This window comes from Silurus meridionalis, chromosome 28, assembly GCF_014805685.1.
Source record: "Silurus meridionalis isolate SWU-2019-XX chromosome 28, ASM1480568v1, whole genome shotgun sequence".
NCBI classification, from domain to species: Eukaryota; Metazoa; Chordata; class Actinopteri; order Siluriformes; family Siluridae; genus Silurus; species Silurus meridionalis.
Genome location: NC_060911.1, coordinates 14983762 through 15005595, shown reverse-complemented (window position 1 = coordinate 15005595; position 21834 = coordinate 14983762). Strand labels below are relative to the sequence as shown.

Genomic DNA, 21834 nt, shown 5'->3' with positions numbered 1-21834 from the left:
TTTATTTCACTTTCACTACATCAGTTCAGTATTTATACAGCTTTCAGTTTTCTCTTTAATATCATCCTCTTTTATTTCTGAACATTAATAACGAGTGTAGAAAAGTTCAGTATTTACAGCATTTCTTTATATTTTATTATTTAATTTTAATAAATCTACTGTATTTTAACTGGATATTAAATAAAACAATGCCCCGGGTTTTAATCAGAATCATTAAATGGCTTCTGCACTGATTGAAGCAGAAAATCAGGTCTCAGGTTTCTGTAACTCACCTGCAGTGTCATTTCCAGTCTTATGTACTGGGGTGTAGAGTAACAGAGGTTTCTGTAGACAAGTTAAACCAGTATGATGCTGATTGTGAGCTTTATGCTTCACTATGTAGCTTCTGTTTTCATTATTATATGAGATTTACTTTAAATCCAATAAACTTTAATGATTTTTATTGATAAATAAGAAATCCCTACACGTGAGATAATTATATTCATTTTGCTTTTTTTTCTTAAAATGTTTTAATTGACTAAAATAGTTTATGTATAAACAGAATATAAACACTAAAATAGTCTTTATTCTGTCAGAATGTGTTCGTCTCAGTGTTAATGTCTAGTTTTGTCCACTAGAGGCCGCCATTATCTTGTCATTTCTCTGCTAGTTAATAATCACACACACAGCGAGTGACGAAGCGTCTAAATAAACTGTTAATGAAAGTTAGCGACTTGAGTGACGTGAGAAATTGAGAATTTATTTTGCTTTTTTATATGTTTGTAATTTAAGACTTTGGATTTGATTAAAAGTCTTGAACCTTTACCATTTGGAGTCTGTAGAGTTTTGTTCATCTCCCATCAGTGACAGAGTGTCTAAATCTTTTGGTGTTGAACAGAGTTTGATTCCTGGTCCTGGGAGTTAAAAAGTGGTGCACCAGTGGAGCTAAAAGAGCACTAGAACACAACACACTGATCGAATCAGGAACTCGATGTAGCTGCAGCACTCACGGGGCATTTTTACTTCCTTCTCATGTTTGGGATTGTTTGTGAATTGTACATTTCAGTCATGTTCTCATACCAGGGTGTTGTGGGCGCATCTCTGTGATGTTCAGTGTGATGGTGTGGCTGCTGATGGGATTGGCTGACACACAGCTTTAAACATCTTTATCTTCCACATTTACATCCAAAGGAAGAGTGAGTTTATTGTCATTAGGAGAATCACTGGTCTGGTTTAATATCTCTGTTCCTTTAAACCAAGATAGACTCATGTTTCTGTGATGCTTTACAGAACATAACACTGAACATCGGGATCCAGTGTGCCTGGTTATGTATGAAGAAGATACAGGAGCTGAGAAAACAACAAACTGGGGTTAAATATAATCACACTTTGTCATAAGAGTATTTGACTGAAAATTTCCAAATTTACTCTCACTGATTTCTCTTTGTCTATTAAACACCTGAATGTTCAATATGATCTCTTCTGCTTTCTCATGTCCATACGACCACAGGATCTTAGCATCACTCTGAATTCCAGTAATCCCAGTATGAAGAGTTATAGTGGTTCTTTTCACTTCCTGCAGTGTGACCATCTCATCTCCACTTACATTATTAGATTAGATTAGATTAGATTAGATTCAACTTTATTGTCATTACACACGTACAAGTACAAGGCAACGAAATGCAGTTTGGGTCTAACCAGAGTGCAATAACAGCAAGTGCAGGATATACAGTGTTTACATAAATGAAATTAACTGGTATTACATTAATATAATACCATAATATCTCAGTGTTAATGTCTAGTTTTGTCCACTAGAGGCCGCCATTATGCCACATCTTTTCATTTCTCTGCTAGTTAATAATCACACACACATGACGAAGCGTCTAAATAAACTGTTAAATAAAGTCTATTTTTTACTTGTGATAGGGGGGGTCCCTAATGACTTATAGGGTTCCCGGATTCCCCCAGCCCCCTTCATTTGAGCACTGCTAACACCTGCATTCTGGGACATTGTCATTTTGGAGATGCTCTGACCCAGTCGTCCAGTCATTCAAATTTGGTCCAACAAGTCTCCCAGAACTTACACTAACACACAGTATTGTTATTGTTTGAATAATTCTGAGAACTGATATTTCAAATACTGTATATCCCACTCTCATTACACGTGGCACTGTGCTCAGATAATCAGTGTTGTTCACATCACCTGCCAGTGGTGCATCAAATCTGCTGAAACTCACAAATTTTATTCTATTTATTATTTTTACATAAAACAAAATTAAGATTATTCAACGGTCCACTTTAGTAACTTGTCTCTGTCATTGGTCACCTGAGCTAGCACAAGAACAAAATGCACATCAGTTTATAAAACGAGAGTCTTTAGAACCCACAGAAGCCACAGGAAATGGCCAGTGTTCCAGCAGCAACATCAAACCTGGCCTACATATGCAAGTGTGTTTGATATGAAATATTCATATAAAATCTAACATTGCTGCTTGTATCTGTGAACGATAAAATGAAAATGGAAAATCTGAAATCTGCTGAATAAACACACACACACACACACACACACACACACACACACACAAAAAAAACATTGTAAACATTTATGAACCACTCTATTATGACAAGCGTCTCTCTGAAATATTTGTTTTATTGTTATATTTTTTTAAAGACAAATTTACATGTTATGTGGAAAAACAAACAGAGCAAACGCCTCAATCTGGAGTAAATTATTTCATATATTTCAATTTCAAATCGTGTGGTTTTCTGGTCACTCTGCCTACCTCTCTCTCTCTCTCTCTCTCTCTCTCAGATATTAGAGGAAGTCACTGATCTGTTTACACTTAAAGTTGACTGACTTCAGTGTTTGAGTGAAAGTGGACAGATTGGTCCCTAAATTTATAAGACAGCAGTGATTGTAAACTTGCTCATGAGGGCACAAAGAGGCTCCTGATACTGTCTGGTTAATATCGAAGATTTGTGTCATGTTTGTTGATGTCACGAACCCAATGAATGATCTAAATAAAAAAGCATTTTAAGATGCTGTCAGGATCTTTTTTTTTCTTTTTTTTCTGTGTTTCCAGTTTTCCCACCAGATGTCGCCATTTTGTCAGTGTCCGTGATTAGCTCCAATTGTTTATATCTGAATCCTGTTACCCTGGGGGGTATTCCAGAAAGCAGGTTATGTGACATACCTGGGTATGTTTAAGGGTAAGTTCGTGGATAACCTCAACTTTCGGTTCCAAAAACGGAGGTAACTTTCTGGGTATGTATGTAACCATAGCAACTGACTCTCTGAAGATAACCTGCTCGGGAGCAGGTTATGTTTCAGTGTAACTTCGGCGTGCCCTTTTGATGAGGATCCTTTGGACGTAGAAGCACAAATTATACGAGGTTTTTTTCGTCGGGAGAGGGTTATAACACCGCGTATTGATGTTTGCATACCCTAATGAATATTTGAAAGAGCGTTATCGTTTCTCAAAAGATTCGTTAGTTTATTTAACATGTCTTTTAAAACCGCATATCGCAAATGTGAAAAACCGCGGTTTGTACATTTTTGTACAGTGTGGGCGATTCAGAGCATGTGGGAAAGGCGACTGTGTGTAAAGCCGTTCGTACAGTATGTCTGGCACACACACATATATATATATATATATATATATATATATATATATATATATATATATATATATATATATATATATATATATATATATATATATATATATTTTTTTTATATATATATATATATATATATATATATATTTTTTTTTTTTTTTTTTTTTTTTTTTTTTTTTAATATTTAGTCATATTATTTATAGGTCCCTGGTGGTCTAGTGGTTAAGACGCAGCGCTCCCACCGCTGCGACCCGGGTTCGATTCCCGGTCAGGGAACCATCCCCAGCCACTGTGTATGTGAGGCAACCCAAATCATTACCAATGTTGAGGCAAAATAGCCAGGATCTGTGCATGATGCCAGAATTTACCAGACATTTCAGCAGGGTATGTTTTGCTTTATACAATTGTTTTTTTTTTCCTTTTTACTACATTTGTGTTGTACACTTCAATCATTACAGGACAGTAAAATGGTTTTTGCTGGGGGACAGAGGATACCCTTGTCTGCCCTATTTAATGACACCCTACCCTGAACCTGAGCCTGGACCACAGACACGGTTTAACCTGCCTCACAGCCGAATACGGGCCAAGGTGGAGATGACTATAGGGATCCTCAAATCTCAGTTTCAGAGTCTGCGTGGGCTCCGGGTTAGTCCAGAGAGGGCATGCGACATTATAGTAGCGTGTGTTGTGCTTCACAATATTGCCACTATAAGAGGAGAGAGCCACCGTCCTTGTATTGAGGAAGATGGCCCAGAGGAACACCTACAGATTTTAGAGGCCAACAGAGACAGAAGACTTTTGAGAGACAGGGTCTGTCAAAATCACTTTTATTAATTTTTTTCACTGGTCTGCCAGGCAGTTTATTTCTTTATTTCCTGAAAAACAATAAAATAAAATTCAATAAAATGTTTTTTTATATTGCTTTTTTCACTCACTCACTCACACTCACTCACTCACTCACTCACACTCACTTTTAACATGCAACAGATTAATATTCAGACAAGTTCTCACCTTAAGGCGATGCTCCAGTAATTCAATTTCCAGTGCTGCTTTTTTAATGAGGAGTCTTTTCTCTTCCATTTGAATCTGTATAAGGTCCATCTCCATGTCACTTTTTCTTATTTGTTTTTAAAGATGGACCTTATACAGCTCCTTTGCTGGCAACTAGGAAGGTGGAAAAAATGTAATGAATGAAATTGTTTGGTCAGACAATAAAATTCAAATATGGACACCTGGACACAAATTCTTACCCTGCTTAGATTGTGTGCTGAGGTTGAAGGACCCTCATCTGTGGGCAAATCCCTAGGTATGTACTGTGAAGGGACAATGACAGTTTGTTACTCTAATGCAAAAAGGGGCCATACATTATAATGGTATGCATCATACCTCAGTGGATCTACCAGCATTGTCCACTTCTGTCACAGCAGATGTGGTCTCTTCATCATCATCTTCATCCTACAGGAGAAATATTCAAAGTATACATTATCTGGCAAAAAAAAATACCTAAAAGCAACTAAAAGTACCCGACAACAAATCACTTACAACTGTGACAGTTCTTTCTGGAGGGTCCAATAATACAATACATCCATCAGTATCTATAAGAACACACAACCCATTAAATTCTCAATATTATCAAAGAAAATAATACATGAAAAGAGTAAAATGTCAGAGTAAGATCACAGTAGCCTATACATCATATGCAGTTAAAAAAAATAACCCTACATAAAAATTTATCTTGTTCAAAAAGCCTTTAAGTGACAGAGATAGTAATTTATTAGGACAAAAAAATTAAAACAAATCATAGAGGTAAACTTACATTTCACAATTTTTTCACCATCACTTGTGGTGCATGGTGTGTGTGATGAACTGCCCCCTGGAATGCCAGCAACCACTGGTCGCCCTTTATTAAGGGACAGAGCCAGCTCCTCAGAGGGCGTGAGGGGAGGTGGTGGTGGACCCCCGCCAGTTAGACGGGCTTCAGTCTTCTTTTTATTAGCTACATGACAGAATGAATATACTAAATCCTGTTATAATAATAGTTCAGTAATTGTGTAATCAAATATTACCTATTTGAAGAATGTTTTTGTGTTTCATTTTGACTTGGCTTAAAGTTCTTGTGGCTCCAGGAGGATTACAGCTTATTAAATAAGAAATATACATTATTATTTTAAACTAAAAAAATAAATTGCAGGAAAAGTAAATGCTTTCATAGTGATATAACATATTCAAAAGGATGTATAAGTCATACTTCATTATTTTGCATTATAATAAAACGGGAGCCAATACCAAATTTGTAATTTAATACACTCACGCATTTACTCTGTCCGGTATTTTTTGCCAAGTCAACTCTCTTGCTTTAGCTGATGCAGCTGTATTGCTTCTTTTTAATATTATTGGCTTAAACTCCTCATAAGCGTGCATTAAAACCTTCAACTCCGCCTCTGTAAACTCCGCCTCTGTGAAATACACTGCTCTCTTTTTTCCGCTTTGAGTTTCCATGGTGACTCGTGAAATCGGCGATCCATTGAGAATGTCTTTATAAATGCACCGTGCACGCGCATTACCTCTGGGTAACCAGTTGGAGGTTGATTAAACTAACTCTTCTCAGGTGTTTTGGAACCGACATACTCATGGTATGCCTGTTTGGGGTAAATCAACCCAGAGGTTATGATTTATCAAATGGTAAGTTAACCAAGCTTTCTGGAATACCCCCCTGATGGGCATTTAAGTTTCCCTGTGTGTCTGTTTGGTGCGCGTTTGTTGATGTCATGTGGCTCGTTTCCGAGTTTATTTTTTCCAGTGTCGAGTTTCCCCAGTGTAAGTCTTGTTTCTGAATTTGTTTTTTGTGTTGCTATGAAGACTGTATTTTGATTGTTTTTGCCGTATTTCTGAGAGATTTTGTTCCGCGTTCCGGAAGAGTTTTACTTTTTCCCTTTTGCGATCACGAAGAAGTTACATGTATGATTCAAATCTATTTTTTGAACAATAAAATCAATTCTTGAAAAAATCAATAATTGAGGTCAGTAAATGCTGTAAATGTGTAGTATATAATGGATAAATAAATAAATGGAGAAACAGCGAATGAATGACACGTGATGTATATTTATGAACGGTAGAGGGCGATGTTGGTCTGCAAATGTCTCCCCTGCTTCCAAAATATTGACGTTATTTTGTTTATATTTAATTATAGAGATCAGTGTTTACAAAAAGAACGAAACATTAGCCAGTGAATCAAATAGATAATAATTGTGTAATAATGTTGTAAATGTTGTTGTTCACATCTACAGCTGAGAGATGAGAAATATTTCATCTTTTTAACTCCCTTTCATTTGTAGGTTATTAAACTCGTGTGTGTGTGTGTGTGTGTGTGTGTGTGTGTGTGTTTCCTTAGTGATAAGATACAGACTGACTCTAATGGTTGTGTTTACTTCAAGTGGGGATCTTTTTCCCATTTTCTCTCTCTCTCTCTCTCTCTCTCTCTCTCTCTCTCAGTGGATTTAATTCCCTGCTGAAACATCCATTTACTATAAAAAGAATCCCCCTGGTTCAACTGGTAGACCTTTTTCAACTAGAAACAGAACTACTGCTAGTGTGCCACTGATGCATCACAGATTTTTCTTTTTCATGTAAAAGGCAAGAAGATTTCAGCGTTCACTCTGTGTTTTGGAATAACTTTTAATATAACTATTTATTGTGCTCAGATTTCATAAAGTATAATAACAGCGTATTTGGCTTTGCTGCTTGTGTATGTAAGGAGGACGTCCTTTTTCTGTCCCCTGCTTTCTCTGAATTACACCAGTCCATCATCAGCGTTCAATACAGCAAATTAATAAACAATTAGTGCGTAAATACTGCAATACAAATAAATCAATTCAGAAATCCAAAATGAAAACTCTTTAAAATATATCTGTACATCACTATATTATAACAGCAGGAGTTTTTGTTTGCTGATGTCTGTATGGAGCTGCTCAGTGTAGAGGAGAAGCTCGAATGGCTGACTGTGTGTTCTGCTGGACATGTAAACAGTCCTTCAGGCTGCATTCTCTACAGATAGATGATCGGTGAAATCAGCGCATGGCTTTTATGCTCTGAGGTCTGGAATTGGCCAAACATGTGATTCTGTCTCTGGTGAATAGCAAATCTGTATCAGTGGAAAAAACCCTCCCTCGACGGCTCCACCCACTAGTGATGCTTTTAGTGCTATACGATCCTTTCAGAATATTTCTTTATTCCAGCACATTTCATTATTTCAACTGCTTAAAATGAACTAAAATATATTTGTGTTTATTTCATTGTTCGGTTGTGGACATTAGTTGTGTAAAAGTAAAAATGAAGTCTGGACTGTAAAGCAAGATGAAGACATGTTTTGTTCTACTTTTCCTCTTTCTATCACGTAAGTGTTTTCCTTCTCTTATACATTAGAAGTACTTGAGTTCTTTGGTTAGATCCTATTTTTTTTTCTTTTAGATAAGTAAGAACTAAAATGTCTCTCAGTCGCCTGTAAACAAATAAAAACCGGTTGCTATTTGACCTTCTGTACTGACGCTTTGGCTCCTGTTACAGTAGCGAACAAGACAAACTGCAGTATCAATATCAACGAGGTCGTCTTTATAGTCAGATAAAAGAACTACATGAAAGAAAATAACCTTGAATTCAATCAAAGAGCAATAACATTTATAACATTATTATTTGGGTGAATATCATGAAGATAAAACTACTATGGGGTTTAAATGAATAAACAAATTAAATGTAATATATTCACACATTTATTTTACATTTTATTTTTAATAAAATCGTTAATCAGATGGCATGGTGAACAGGATCGGAGTTCTCTTTGTTCTTTTTCAGTTGAAGGATGCACATTATATTTGCTATTCAAATGACACAGAGGGTAACAAGGAATGGTTTCGTTTTGTCGTTTTTGCTTCCACATTATTATGTTGATCTTTTAGGTTCGGTCTCTTTACTTTTATACACGGTGCCTCTTTATCCAAACAGGATTTCCTGAGGGTCTGAGCAGCTTGCGTAGTGCTGTTAAGAAAATTACTAACAGGAAAAGATCATTTATGAGAGATAAAAAAAAAAAAAAGAAGAGGAAACACTAAAGAATGGAAAAATGAAGCTGCATCCTGAACAGATATGGAACACAGTTCCTAATGAAGTGTTTACAGTAAACACATTACGCCCTTGTTGAAAAAAAGTCCTTCACGTACAAACACATTTCAGTGTTTTGGGGAAAATCTTCTGCATATATTTTCCGAAGTGTTTTCTATATTAACTCATCAACCATGTAGACTTTTTCCCCAGAAGCAGCCAGTTTTACACTAATAATAGCGTAGCTGCTTGGTGTCATGAGAATCACACTCAACAGACACTTATTTTATATTGTGAAGCTTATAGAGAAAGAATAAAGTAAGAAAATGAAGGTAGTGCATTGATGCACCTTTTGAGAAGAAGCGGTCGTGTTTACAATACCATACAAGAGACATTTCTTTTTTATAAGAAGATAAATATGGGGCGAGTGAGAGTTTACTTTTGAACCAGCTAACATTCTGACAGAATCAGTTGTTCCAGATGTGCTTTATCAAACACCACATCGGCCACAATTGTGCATGCAACCCAAAAGTACCTGAGAATGCAGACTCAGATGCGACAAGTAAGAACCCAAGAACCCAATTGTGTACACACTGCGGGTGAGAAGAGGCACTGAATCGAGTTTTGTGAAGAAATTGAAATAGGACGTGAAAAGTTGTCATCGTTATGGTTCACCACAGAGCATAGAAGCCTGCTTTGTGTATTTCTAAGCACAGTATGAGAACAATTTCTCTTTTGACTGGGAAAGAATGAGCTTTTATAGACTGGATTTTCATGTAGACTTCTTGCGTGAAGAGTGGAAAGTCAGTGGGCGAGTAAACATCATGGTGGGATTGGAGACGGTTAACCACGGTGTGCATGAAGTCTCGGTTCTGTTGCATAGTTGCATTAAAACAATGCACGGAAGCTGAAGGAGAAGCTGCACAGTCACCTGAGCGTGAAACTTTCTGAGGTCTGAAACTGGATGAACACAGGAGACAATATTTCTACCAGTCAAACTCATTTCTTCTATTTTTTAATTGTGAAGTAAATTTCTAATTAAAGTGCATCAGTCGCTCTGTGGAAAACATTGTGTAATAGGTATGAAGTGCATCATGGGTTATAAATGAACTGACGCAGGAGGCTGAATCACTGCAGTGAATAAAAGTAGGACTTTGCGTAAACCAGTAGCTACAAAAATATCATTATAAAATTGACTCACCAGAAAGTGGATGATTTTTATCTTAATGATGTATACATGAGTCCTGATTAGTACATGATGTAGGAGAAACTTACTGTAGAAAGCGATTTAAAAATACAGATTTTTTCAGTAGACGCTTTACTGTATTATGACAGATTTACTATAATTACACACACACCATAGAGTTCTGTAATTACCACCATACACACCCATACTGTAATCTCAAGGAATTATACAGTATTATACTGTGCAGCAATGGATTATTATTATTATTATTACTGCGGCAGTGTGTCTGCTTTTCTTATCTTTTTTTGCTCTTAAATAGTTGGACAACTTACACCATAGTCTGCTTTTTTAATATCAAAAAGCAGAAAGTTGTGTCATATGGACGTAAACTGAACCACCTGCTTCAATTTTAATAAAATAAAAATACATAACGTTTAAAGTTAATTTAACAGTTGAACAATACAATTAGTCATTTTCTTTTCTTTTAGCGTTATAAATCTGAACAGTGTAAATGAACTGGAAATTACAGAAGTCCTAAGATGCCGTGCATTATATATAATACATTTTTCTTTCTTGTTTTCTTGTTATTACGACAAATTTTCTCCTGATCTTGACATAACGACAACATTGTTTCCTCACGAGTACCTCATTTTGTATATTCGCTGTAAGAGCATGTTCTATAAGCAGCATCGTGGATAGTAATTATAGCCATTTGTGGCAGCGCACATGGCGGTTTCTCGTTTCTATGGTTTCTCGTAATAGCGATAAAACACTCACGAGACAATTAAGTCGTAAACATGAGAAAATTCTAAAGAAAAAAAATATTATAACGCATGGCTTTTAGGATTTCCATAAGAGATGGAAACATTTCAAAGAAATATATTATAAAATGATCCAAAAAGTGAAATTGAAAACAGTGGTGTCACATTACTACTAGTGCTTCATCACATTACTCAGACTGAAACTGTAAAATATAAAAAAATTAAGAGCAGAACATGTTCTCGAGCAGAGTATGTGAAAGTTCTGAGGTAATTTAATGCTGTAGAAGATGAAATATCTGGGTTACTGGGTGAAGTGTTGAGATTAGCATGCTAACTGTGCTAACAGTTGTTCAAAGTTCAATACATTTAGGGAAAGAAAGCAAAAAGATTCAGGAGAAGATTTTTATCTTTTATACAATCTTATAACTGCTGTGTAAAGCTTCTTCGAGACAATGTCCATTGTAAAAATCGTTATACAGATTAAATGAATTTCGACTAATTCAATTATTTATCCGTCTTCTCACACGCCAAAGTCTGTTTATCCTATTCACTGAGAAGCTAATGCTAACGGAAATGCTAACTGAAGTTCAAAAAAGCTTCATAATTACCACAGAATTACACATAATTATACAATTAACACTAATCAATATTTCTGATATTTTGTTCATTAAAGACCCAAAATATTCAGGTTTGGTTTGGACACAAACCCTCTGTTTCCTTCATCAGTGAGAAGTGAAAGTATATTAACTACTATTAAATACTGACCAGGAACCTGAACAAAATCCACCACCTCGAAATCAAAACTCTACACAACCACAATAAACCACATTAAAGTGACTTTATTCTTTCAGCATCATGCATTATTTAGATGACAGTTAAACACTGAAGTATTTATTCGCTCGTATGAGGAAGGATCAGTGTCGTGAGAAGAGAAGTACAGGTGAGGAAATGAGAAGTGTGATTGTTCTAATCCTCAGGTGATGCGTGGAGATGGTTAAGAGTTTCATTTCATTCTTTAAACAAAGCCAGATGGAACTCAGCACCATCACCTGGGTTTATAAATAATATAATAATATTTTATAGTATATAGATGAAGACAGTATCAGGTTCTGAAGAACTAGGACACTTGAGTTAAGATCCTGTGTTCTAACAATCTGTTAGCCCAAGATTTCATGTATATTTGTTGTGCTTCATTGAACATATAATAATTTAGAATATAACATTAAAATGTTTTTTTAATTTCTATAATGTTACAGTCTCACCTTCATACAGGCTACATTTCAATTTCATTTTGTCTTTTTTGTTTCCCAAATACACCAGTTACAGTCATGAGGGAAAAAAAGCTACACAACAAGTTTTAATATTACAATTAACACAATTGTTGTTTCAGCCCTGATCAATAAAACTGAGAGGTTAAGGTGTTTTTTTTACAACAAACTATTTAACATTGACAAAAAATTCAAGATAACACACTAAAATGTAGCTAATCATTTACTGGATTTTTCAAGCATGACTGTAACTTAAGTTAAAATGTTACTGAGTTTTTCGATGTTTAGTCCTAATAACAGTCGTCTTTTTTAATTAGGAAGATGTAGAAGGTTAAAGTTTGTGTTGAGGCAAATCCATAAATTTCACATTGAGAATATGAGAAAAATCCATGGGTAATAAACACATAGGAAGGTTTTAGTGCATTTGAATGATTTATGTTTTATTTTACATTAAATAAAATAATGTGATTTATTACGACTCTTCCATTAATCTCTCGTTCTGTTTCCTCTTTCAGAGATCTTCAGATATGTTGGTGGATCTTCAGGTCAGGAGTTGATCCGTGCTGTAGGAGAATCTGTGACATTCAATACCAGTGTCCCAGTTTCTGGGAATATAATATATAAAGGTGACACAGTTGGACAGGTGTTTAATAACGTGAGTGACACAAATCTTAGGGAGAAGTTTGTGAATCGTCTTCAGTGGGTCAGTCTGACTGGGCTCTTCACTCTCTCAGACCTGAGAACAGATGATTCAGGACTTTACACAGTGGAGAGCGTTAAAGACCCAAAGAAAAAACAGGAATATCAGTTGGAGGTGTACGGTGAGTTCATTTCTCTCTTGATTTTAGAGAGAAACAGTGAAGAAACGTACATTTCTAACTCATGAGGATCTTCATGTTTCTGTACAGAGAGAGTTTCAGCTCCTCAGGTGATGAAGACCACCTCCTCTTCTTCAGAGTTCTGTTCAGTGCTGTGTTCTGTGAGGAACAGCAGAGGACTGAATCTGTCTTTGTATAAAGATGATGTTTTATTAAACCACACCAGCAGCAGCAACATCACACTGAATCTTCTTCTAGAAATAAAGAAGAGCGATAATCTTAGATCAAAGACCTTCAGCTGTGTGTCCTCCAATCCAGTCAGCAATGAGAGAACCAGAATCAACCTCACACACTACTGCTCTCTGAACACAGGTAGGAGACCAGACTGTAAAATACACAACACTGTCAGTTATAAGGTGATTTTGTAATCAATGAGCTGTAAAATAATGTGTAATGGATCAGAGTGAGAAACCTGCACTACTCACAGAACTGCTTTTATAGAGCATTCATCAACTGAGCCAATCACAAATGAGATGAACCTCTATGACTCCATTACAAAACCCTGAAATGAGCAGAGTGAGAAAGTTCTCTCAAAGAGTGATAAACCTGTAACTCTATTGAATTCCATTGAACTGCTGATACCACACTTTATAATCTACATCTCCTAATATCCCATTACTTGCTCTTATTTTCAGTTCTGTATATACACACTTTTCCATCATCACTTAAACTGCTGACGGATGAAAATGCGGTGCTGTGACCCGTTATATGTGAGATAAATAGTTATATCTCATCCACCATAATGCCTGTAGCTGTATCTCTGATACCACCCTAATCATTAGTGCCATGTAGTGCATTATCGTGTGTGTGTGTGTGTGTGTGTGTGTGGGTGTGGGTGTGGCTGAAATACCCTTGAGGAACAGGTTGATTCACGTCCAAGAAGTTTATATCAAAATACGCTTCGTTTTCAGTTGAAACTTGTAGGTGGTTTTTGGTACTAATAAAAACAATCATGCAAACAATACATCTGCTTTATAAAGGACATATCACACAGTGGCACATTTTCCCCCAATATCAGCTTTTGACGTACACACACCAGGTTTCATCTTCGCACCTGTGGACACTTTAAATCTTCTAGGATGTGAGATTTTTCAGTGAAAGGCTGAATTTAGAGACGTTAAATAGCCGCATGTCTCATTTAAAAGCAGGTATAAATATGAATAATAACTGGATTAGCAGTGATCATGAAGCATTTACACAGAACAGTGTTATTAATGTAAAATGACACTTGATCATCTCTAATCGTCATGTTTTGTGTGTGTTTTAATCAATGTTCTGTTTTTACAGATGATAACCTGAAACAACTTCTCGGAACCATGTGGTCCTTGCTGTCATATGTTCTCTGGGTTCAGTGCTGCTGGTGATCGTGATGGTAGTGTTTCTTTACAGAAAAAAACAGAACGCAGCGCCTCGGCGAACACAAGGCAGGTATTAGTCTTTTGATCACCTTTGAGGGAACAAAAAAGCAGAAGTGAAATGTCCTTCTCCGTCTCTTTGCACGTCTTATTGAACCTGAAACCCTGTAGATGATTCCTGTTTTGCTATTTAGGAATTTATTTCTATCTCAGATAAATAAAGTACACACCAGAAAATACACACAGAGCCGCATAAAAATAATTTATTCAATAATTTCCCTATTTTCTTGATCTACTGTCTGCCAGGCTGATTATCATGTGATCAGTATGAGTCAGTGTCTGTCAGTCTCTCATTACTGACCCATACAAAACATTATTTTTATCTTTGCAGACTCCTTAGCAACTGAAGGACAGACTGACGAAGTCTTTTATTCGGTGATAAATCATAAAAAACCCACGCAGGTCAGTAAGCGATGGACTGACAGTCAGTGATAAACATTTTACTATAAATACCGAAGTAGAATGTGCTGTGCAGTAGTGCTTCTCACAAAGCATCTGAGTTTTACAAGATGGAGACTTTTGTGGTTACAGCTCTTCTTCCTCTAGTCTGTGGTCTGAATGCATTTGACTGTTTCTGCACTCTGTGATGTCTAACTCTCACACCATTATCAATGTGTACAGTGTGCTGTAACGAGTTCTGATGAAAGAGTCGGATTAGAAAGAGTAGAAACACTGAGTTACAGTATAACAGTCACTGTTACTGACATATAAATGCACTGAATTCTCTCTCTGTCTCTTTCTCAGCCAAATATACCAGAACCTGCCTCAGAGGATGTCTCAGAAGCATGTCCACTAACAACTGTTTATGACCGGGTTACATTTGGAAGAACGTCCGATGGCACCGAAAATAACTGAACGGAACTGAAGTATTTTACTGTATTATATAAAAAGATTGGCCCCAGACATTTCATAAAAATATTTAATTCCAACAATTTCAATTTCAATTTAGATCAGTTTTAAAAATTTATCTAAATTGTCCATTAAACAGCATTTGTACTTAAATGCCTTCTTTCATTTTCAATGTCTTTGTTTCATAATGTATACTATTTATTTGAATAAATAGTGAGTTATTATTATTTTCAACCTTCTTTATTCTGCCAATGTAAACACACGGGTGTACAGAATGTAGAGCTCAGTGTGCAGCTGTTCTTTTATCTGATGTGGTTGTAAAAAAAAAAAAAGTCATTAATGTATTCAGTTCCCTGTTTATTGTGTGGGAGCGAGTCCGGGTAATTCAGTTAAGGGGAATCCAGGAAAAAAGAACCCTCAAGTTTATTGGCGCAGAAATGCGACAGAAGTTAAAGATGAATTATAGTTATTATATTACAAACTGTGAAGAACATAATCCTAAGCATTCTGATCAAGCCAGGCTCTTTCAGGTCAAAATGGTCCAATTGTCACACCAAACATGCAATAATCTGAAAATAAAAGTGGGTAAATTGTTTAAAAACACAAATGATTAACACAAGGCAACACACATAATAAAAAAAAACATAACATGGAAGTGAAAAAAGGAAAATGGGTGACGATCACGAAACGAGTGATGAGTACAAAAGAAAGACCAGGTTTTCTGTGCTCACAGTATCAGTATACAATGCGTGTAGTGTGAAAATTTAACAGCTGCACAAACATACACGTGACATCGTTTATTCAAGTGTGAGGGTTCATAGGCCAGTGGGAAACACAGTACCTGTCCATTATCCTGTCCAATTGTTATAAATCCATCCTCATATAGCTAAAGCAACAATCATCAGACCATCTGCTTGGTGGTAATGACAGGTTTTATATTACAGGCAGTCTAAATACTCAAATCTGATTGGCTGGAAGGTATGCGTTCAAACCTATAAACATGTTCCATCCAGTGACACGGATATTACAGGCATTTCTTTATAGAGCTATGGAGGATTATTGGTGAATATGGCAACTTGGGTAAAAGCACAAGATAAATTTGACAACCGGGAGAAATTAAATTTACAAAATCGAACAGAAAATACCAAAAAACACACCAGACGTTCAAACCAACAGCTTCATTACTGGTAGAGAAACAGCACAACTACACTACACAGTTTACTCTGCAAACAGCAATGACAGTTTTAACGCCTCAGTGCTGGGAAGTGACCATGGTAACGTGATAATCCACAGCTCGGGGTGTGGCCTTACACCATTTTAATGCTCTCCAGTTCTCCTCGGGTCGTTCTTCACCTCCACATCGTTCACCAACAACCTGTAACACCTCACACCTACACCCGGATCATCACATTATTATGTTTTACTGCCATTGTAACAATTTTTCCCTCATAATCCTGAGATATCTTTATACACTGCTGTGAATTTGGATTTTTCTCACGTCACGTTTTGCATATTAATTTGAATAACCAGTATTACTGGGGAAATCTCTCCACTGAGTATTGTGTGTATTCTTATATTTGTGTTTGTGTGTGTGGTAAAATGTTGTTGTGAGGTTATAGATTTGCTTAATGTTTTTCCCCTGAAGTTCTGTCATTAATTCCACAACATTTTCACAATAAAGCAACAAGCGACTTGATTTCAACATCTCTGAATGGCTTCAATGATTTTTATTTATTTATTATTATTCAGTTGATTTTATCGACCAAGCAGCAATTGAATTTCTTTACAGATCAAATATAACAGTTTATATTAATAAACACTGACGCCAGAATGATGGTTTAGAGCGGACATGAGGTGCGTGCAGACCACGTTTCTCCACTTCCTGATTTCTTCTATTTAACTCAACAGCAGAAAATTTTTTAATTTTAGGTGTCTGCTCACCACTCATTAATACAGAGACAAGGAAGGAAAATAGAATTAAGAAGAATATTTTAGTCAGACTTCTTCTTCGTCTTCAGTCAGACATTTATCTATAAATCACACTGAAAAACAACTGATGACCAAAGTCTTGTACCAAAAAATTTTAAGTTAATAAATAAGTTTATTCCTGAGATGGTATGAGGAGAAACCTTGAGAGGAACCAGCCTCAGAAGGACATCCATCCTCATCCTCAACACCAATCATTTATTAATTAAAGTTCCATCATTTTTTAGGTTATCAACTGTTCACTGATGGAGATTTTAATAGAATACCAATCAATATGTTTAAAAGCATGACTTATACTCACATAATGTGACGTGACCACAGCCTTGATGGTCTGGATGAACCTTGAATGGTGACCGTGTGGGCTCTTATGCAAAAATAAAAGAACTTTAATACTACATGAGACTGGGAGCCAGTGGAGTTACATAAGCACTGGAGTTCTAGTCAACCTTTTTTTGTATTTCCTGAAAATCCAAAGGCTAGCAGGAACATTTTAAGCATGTTGATGATATCAATGTGATGGTCTTCAGCACATTACAGTAAATGAGCCAGTTATAATGTTTGGTTGATGTAATGGTTGAATTCTTAGTGTGAACTCACATAAATAAATTCATTGGAACTGTTTTCTCAAATTCCCGCTAAACAAACACTGTAACATGTAGAGTATTTATTATTATATGGACAAACTCATTTGCCACATTACAGACTGCCTTGACCCACAGCAAGATAAACACCAAATGGGCTGTATCCTAAAATGGTTTAAATATCGCACAGAATACTGATTTTAGAAAACAAGGAACGTTTCTCAGTAAATGTGTACGTGACCGTGACCATTTAAACAATAACATCAGCTGACCATTTTGGCCATCACTCAGTTTTTACACTCAATATGAATTTAAAGTGAAACTCCATTTTCATTACAAGCTGAAAGTATAAAATATCTGAGAAGAACTGCCCTGGGTTCTTTTTGACTCTGATGAACCTAAGGTGCTTGCTGTGTTTTGTCACTGCTTCACTAATAAACTTCTGCTTTTATTCTGTTTTGTGTTGTTTTTCACACAATGTTTTTGCACTTCATGTAGTGTCCTAGTCAGTGTGTGTTGTGCGTAATCTTGTCTGGTTTTGTGGCACCTTGGTTCTGTGGGAACGTTGTTTCGTGACACTGCGTACTGAACTGTAGATCGCTGAAACAACAATAAAATCCTACTCGATGTGGCGTGAATCAAATAAGCGATTTTTATCTAATTGTTGCATCAGTTTTTGAGATATAGACGATATATATATCAACATAAATAAAAACAACTAAATAAACTGGCCACACCCACAACCATTAGCAGTGAATCACTACAAGCAGCAGCTCGATCATTTCCTAGTGTGACCACAGGGCTGATTCTACATCATACTCTAATACCATATCAATACACTTGTAGCAGAGATGAAGAGATTAAGAGTTTATAATTATAATAAGACGTGGTGCAGGATGTAGCATTAAACTGTAGCAGGACAGGCGTTTCACACTTCAGCTCTTCCTGTGCATTTCAAACGAAATATGTGGTTTTGTCCTCACAGACTCGCTGTCTGTCTGTCTGTCTGTATGTCTGTGTGTGTGTGTGTGTGTGTGTGTGTGTGTGGTTAATGGTCTCACATTTTTTCACACAGTGCACCACGTGAGAACCATGTGGCCTGCATGTGCTATTACAGTATTTCTCATTTGTTTTGCTGCATATAATATCACATTAAACCCCAGGTTTATTGGCTCCCTTCAACAGAACTGGATAAAATGAGTTGGGTGGAAATGTTTAACAAAAAAATAGCAATGTTCTCCAGGAGAAACCATGAAAATCCATACTTATTGTAATATCTTTTCAATATATTCTCTCAAAATGCAAAATTTCCCTCACTAAATAATTGTTCATATATAAATATGATGACACACTGTGATACCAGAACAATACGGAATTGGTTTAGAATACATTTTGAACAGAATTTTCTATCTCAGAATTGCATGTTGTATCAGTGTGTTCCTGCAAACACGTGCCATCTTTTTTATCGCTCTCGGCTCCCTGATTCAACACCACACACCAAGAACTCAAAAATCCCCCACAAACAATCAATCTAGTGTTTAAATTAGTTTACAATCTGACATATATAAGATATAATCCTTAACTTTTATTCATTCATTGAGTCGGTGTAAAAAACCCGTTCCGCTCTTTCAAATATGATTAAAACCTACGATCTGCTGCCACCTGGTGTCCTGTACTGATACTGCTACTGGTGCGTATAGTGTAATAGTATACAGTATTTGTGTGTTAGCATCAGCACCATGATCTCCTAATGTTATTAAACTACATAATTATTTCCCAAGATTTATTTAGGAAACATCGAATGTAAAGTACACTGAAGGATTCCATCATCATCATCATCATCGTTGGGGCAGTGATGATGTTCATGATGGGTCATGATGGGCTTTGAAAGTTAAAAATTATGTGAAAAGTTATTTTTATTGCTCATAAACACCATGTGGTGATATTGGTACTGTGCTGTTATTTATTTATTATTATTATTATTTTTTATTAAAAATAAAAAAAGGTAGATAGTTAAGAGAGAAATCTGATGGTAAGAGAGTGAGAAAAGGGAAGTTCAACAGAGAAATACTGAGAAAGATCTGAAAGATCAGCAGTCTGAAAAGTGAGTCAGTCGTCTGAAGCTCCACCTCATGTTTATCCTCCAGCTTTGCGTTCCTGCTGAATAAATAAAGTGTAGAGCAGAATGAGGAGATGTTTTCATCGTCTGCTTTTCCTTTTCATATCAGGTAAGATTTTCTCCTCAGAGATTTTATTACTGATTATAGAAATAAATGAAAAGTGTGTGCTGTAGATTCTTCACCACACGCCGAGAGAGTTTCATTCTGTACACAGCTGCAGGTTCCTGCTCTGAATATTTCACTGTGATGATCAACATTTACAGAGAAAAATAACAGAATTGAAAATTCATTACATTTAAATTTTATTAGTAAAAAGGAGAGAAAGTGAAATGAAATGAGATGAGATGTAACATGGACATGAGCTTTAGTTCCCTCACCCACATCCAGTGTTCACATGTACAACACCGAGATCACAAATAAACTCCAATTTATCAACAGGAAACAGTAAGTTGTTATGGCTGATGATGATGATGATGATGATGATGATGATGATGTACCTGTGATCTAATTTTTATCATAATTTTATTCAGAATCAGACATTTTTTTGGTGAATAATTTGGGTGATTTATAAGATTATAGATTTCTCTGCAGTTTTCTTTGTATGTGATTTATTACGACTCTTTCATCAGACTCTCGGTTCTGTTTTCTCTTTCAGAGATCTTCAGATCTGTTGGTGGATCTTCAGGTCAGGAGTTGATCCATGCTGTAGGAGAATCTGTGACATTTAGTACCAGTGTACCAGTTTCTGGGACATTAATGTATAAAGGTGACACAGTTGGACAGGTGTTTAATAAACAGAGTGACACAAATTCTAGTGAGAAGTTTGTGAATCGTCTTCAGTGGCTCAGTCTGACTGGGCTCTTCACTCTCTCAGACCTGAGAACAGATGATTCAGGACTTTACACAGTGGAGAGCACTAGAGACCCGAAGAGAATACAGGAATATCAGTTGGAGGTGTACGGTGAGTTCATTTCTCTCTTGATTTTAGAGAGAAACAGTGAAGAACAGTACATTTCTAACTCATGAGGATCTTCATGTTTCTGTACAGAGAGAGTTTCAGCTCCTCAGGTGATGAAGACCACCCCCTCTTCTTCAGAGTTCTGTTCAGTGCTGTGTTCTGTGAGGAACAGCAGAGGACTGATGCTGTCTTTGTATGAAGATGATGTTTTATTAAACCACACCAGCAGCAGCAACATCACACTGAATCTTCTTCTAGAAATAAAGAAGAGCGATAATCTCAGATCAAAGACCTTCAGCTGTGTGTCCTCCAATCCAGTCAGTAATGAAAGAACCAGAATCAACCTCACACACCACTGCTCTCTGAACACAGGTACGAGACCAGATGACGGGTTGAACATGTGAGAATATTGTTATTGATCTTCTCCTTGCACACACACTTATATCCATGTTTCAGAAAGCACACACACGTTAGAGCACACAGGAGATCACCTCTGCAGGACACGTGTACTGATGGCAGCTTTAGATGTTCAGTTATAAATCATTCTAATTAAAAAAATGATGTTTTTCCAGATGTTCTTCCAGATGTGGAGGCTCCGGTGATGAGCACAGTGTTAATGCCACTGGTGTGTGCTGTGATGTCAGTGATGACTGTTGTGGTGATTGCTGTGAGCAGGAAATATGAATCCAGATGTTTTACAGAAGACAGGTATCAGTCTGAAGAAGTTTTTTTGAAACAAATGTAACTGTTTCTGCTCTCAGGAACATGATGGTTGACACTTTAATCATCATCTATAGTGTGCTGGAATGAACTCAGTGTTCCTCTCAGATACACTAATTTCTCTCTCTCTCTTTTTCTCCTATTCTTTTTCTCCATCCAGGAAAATACACGAGATTCTGTCTGTGACCACAACAGTGTGGTATGAGCCAACGATGTTCTCAAGTGATCTCTCAGATGATTTGCTTATCTTCTCTGACAATTAGTTTTCATCAGAAAGAGAAGATAAAGTGAACAGTAAGACCTGATTATGGTTTCATCTTCTCCTGTCACTCTCATTCCACATGTACAGAGAGACAGAAAGAAAAATAATGTTTAGAAACAAATTCAAATGATTTTTATGCAGTAGCATGAAATTTTCACT

The 21834-nt window shown here is 36.3% G+C and overlaps 1 protein-coding gene and 1 non-coding gene across 9 annotated transcripts; both read left to right on the top strand.

Moving 5' to 3' along the window:
- The first annotated feature begins 3801 nt into the window (after positions 1 to 3801).
- On the top strand, positions 3802 to 3873 carry trnag-ccc. Its single transcript has one exon. It is a non-coding gene; the product is annotated as a tRNA-Gly (tRNA).
- Positions 3874 to 6092: 2219 nt separating this feature from the next.
- Positions 6093 to 21803, top strand: LOC124381519. Of its 8 annotated transcripts, none has more exons than XR_006924860.1 (6): positions 6104 to 6279; positions 12422 to 12727; positions 12815 to 13096; positions 14072 to 14212; positions 14531 to 14601; positions 14944 to 16750. XR_006924860.1 is itself a non-coding variant. In XM_046843233.1 (5 exons), exons 1-5 carry the CDS (start codon positions 6228 to 6230, stop codon positions 21674 to 21676), a joined length of 879 nt encoding a protein of 292 aa, XP_046699189.1. In that variant the 5' UTR covers positions 6093 to 6227; the 3' UTR covers positions 21677 to 21803. The 8 variants fall into 8 exon arrangements, 3 of the variants coding, with proteins under 3 accessions (XP_046699189.1, XP_046699191.1, XP_046699190.1); XR_006924859.1 differs by having other exon boundaries at positions 6105 to 6279; positions 14072 to 14208; XR_006924863.1 differs by lacking the exon at positions 6104 to 6279 and adding an exon at positions 7775 to 7990 and having other exon boundaries at positions 14072 to 14208.
- Positions 21804 to 21834: the final 31 nt, after the last annotated feature.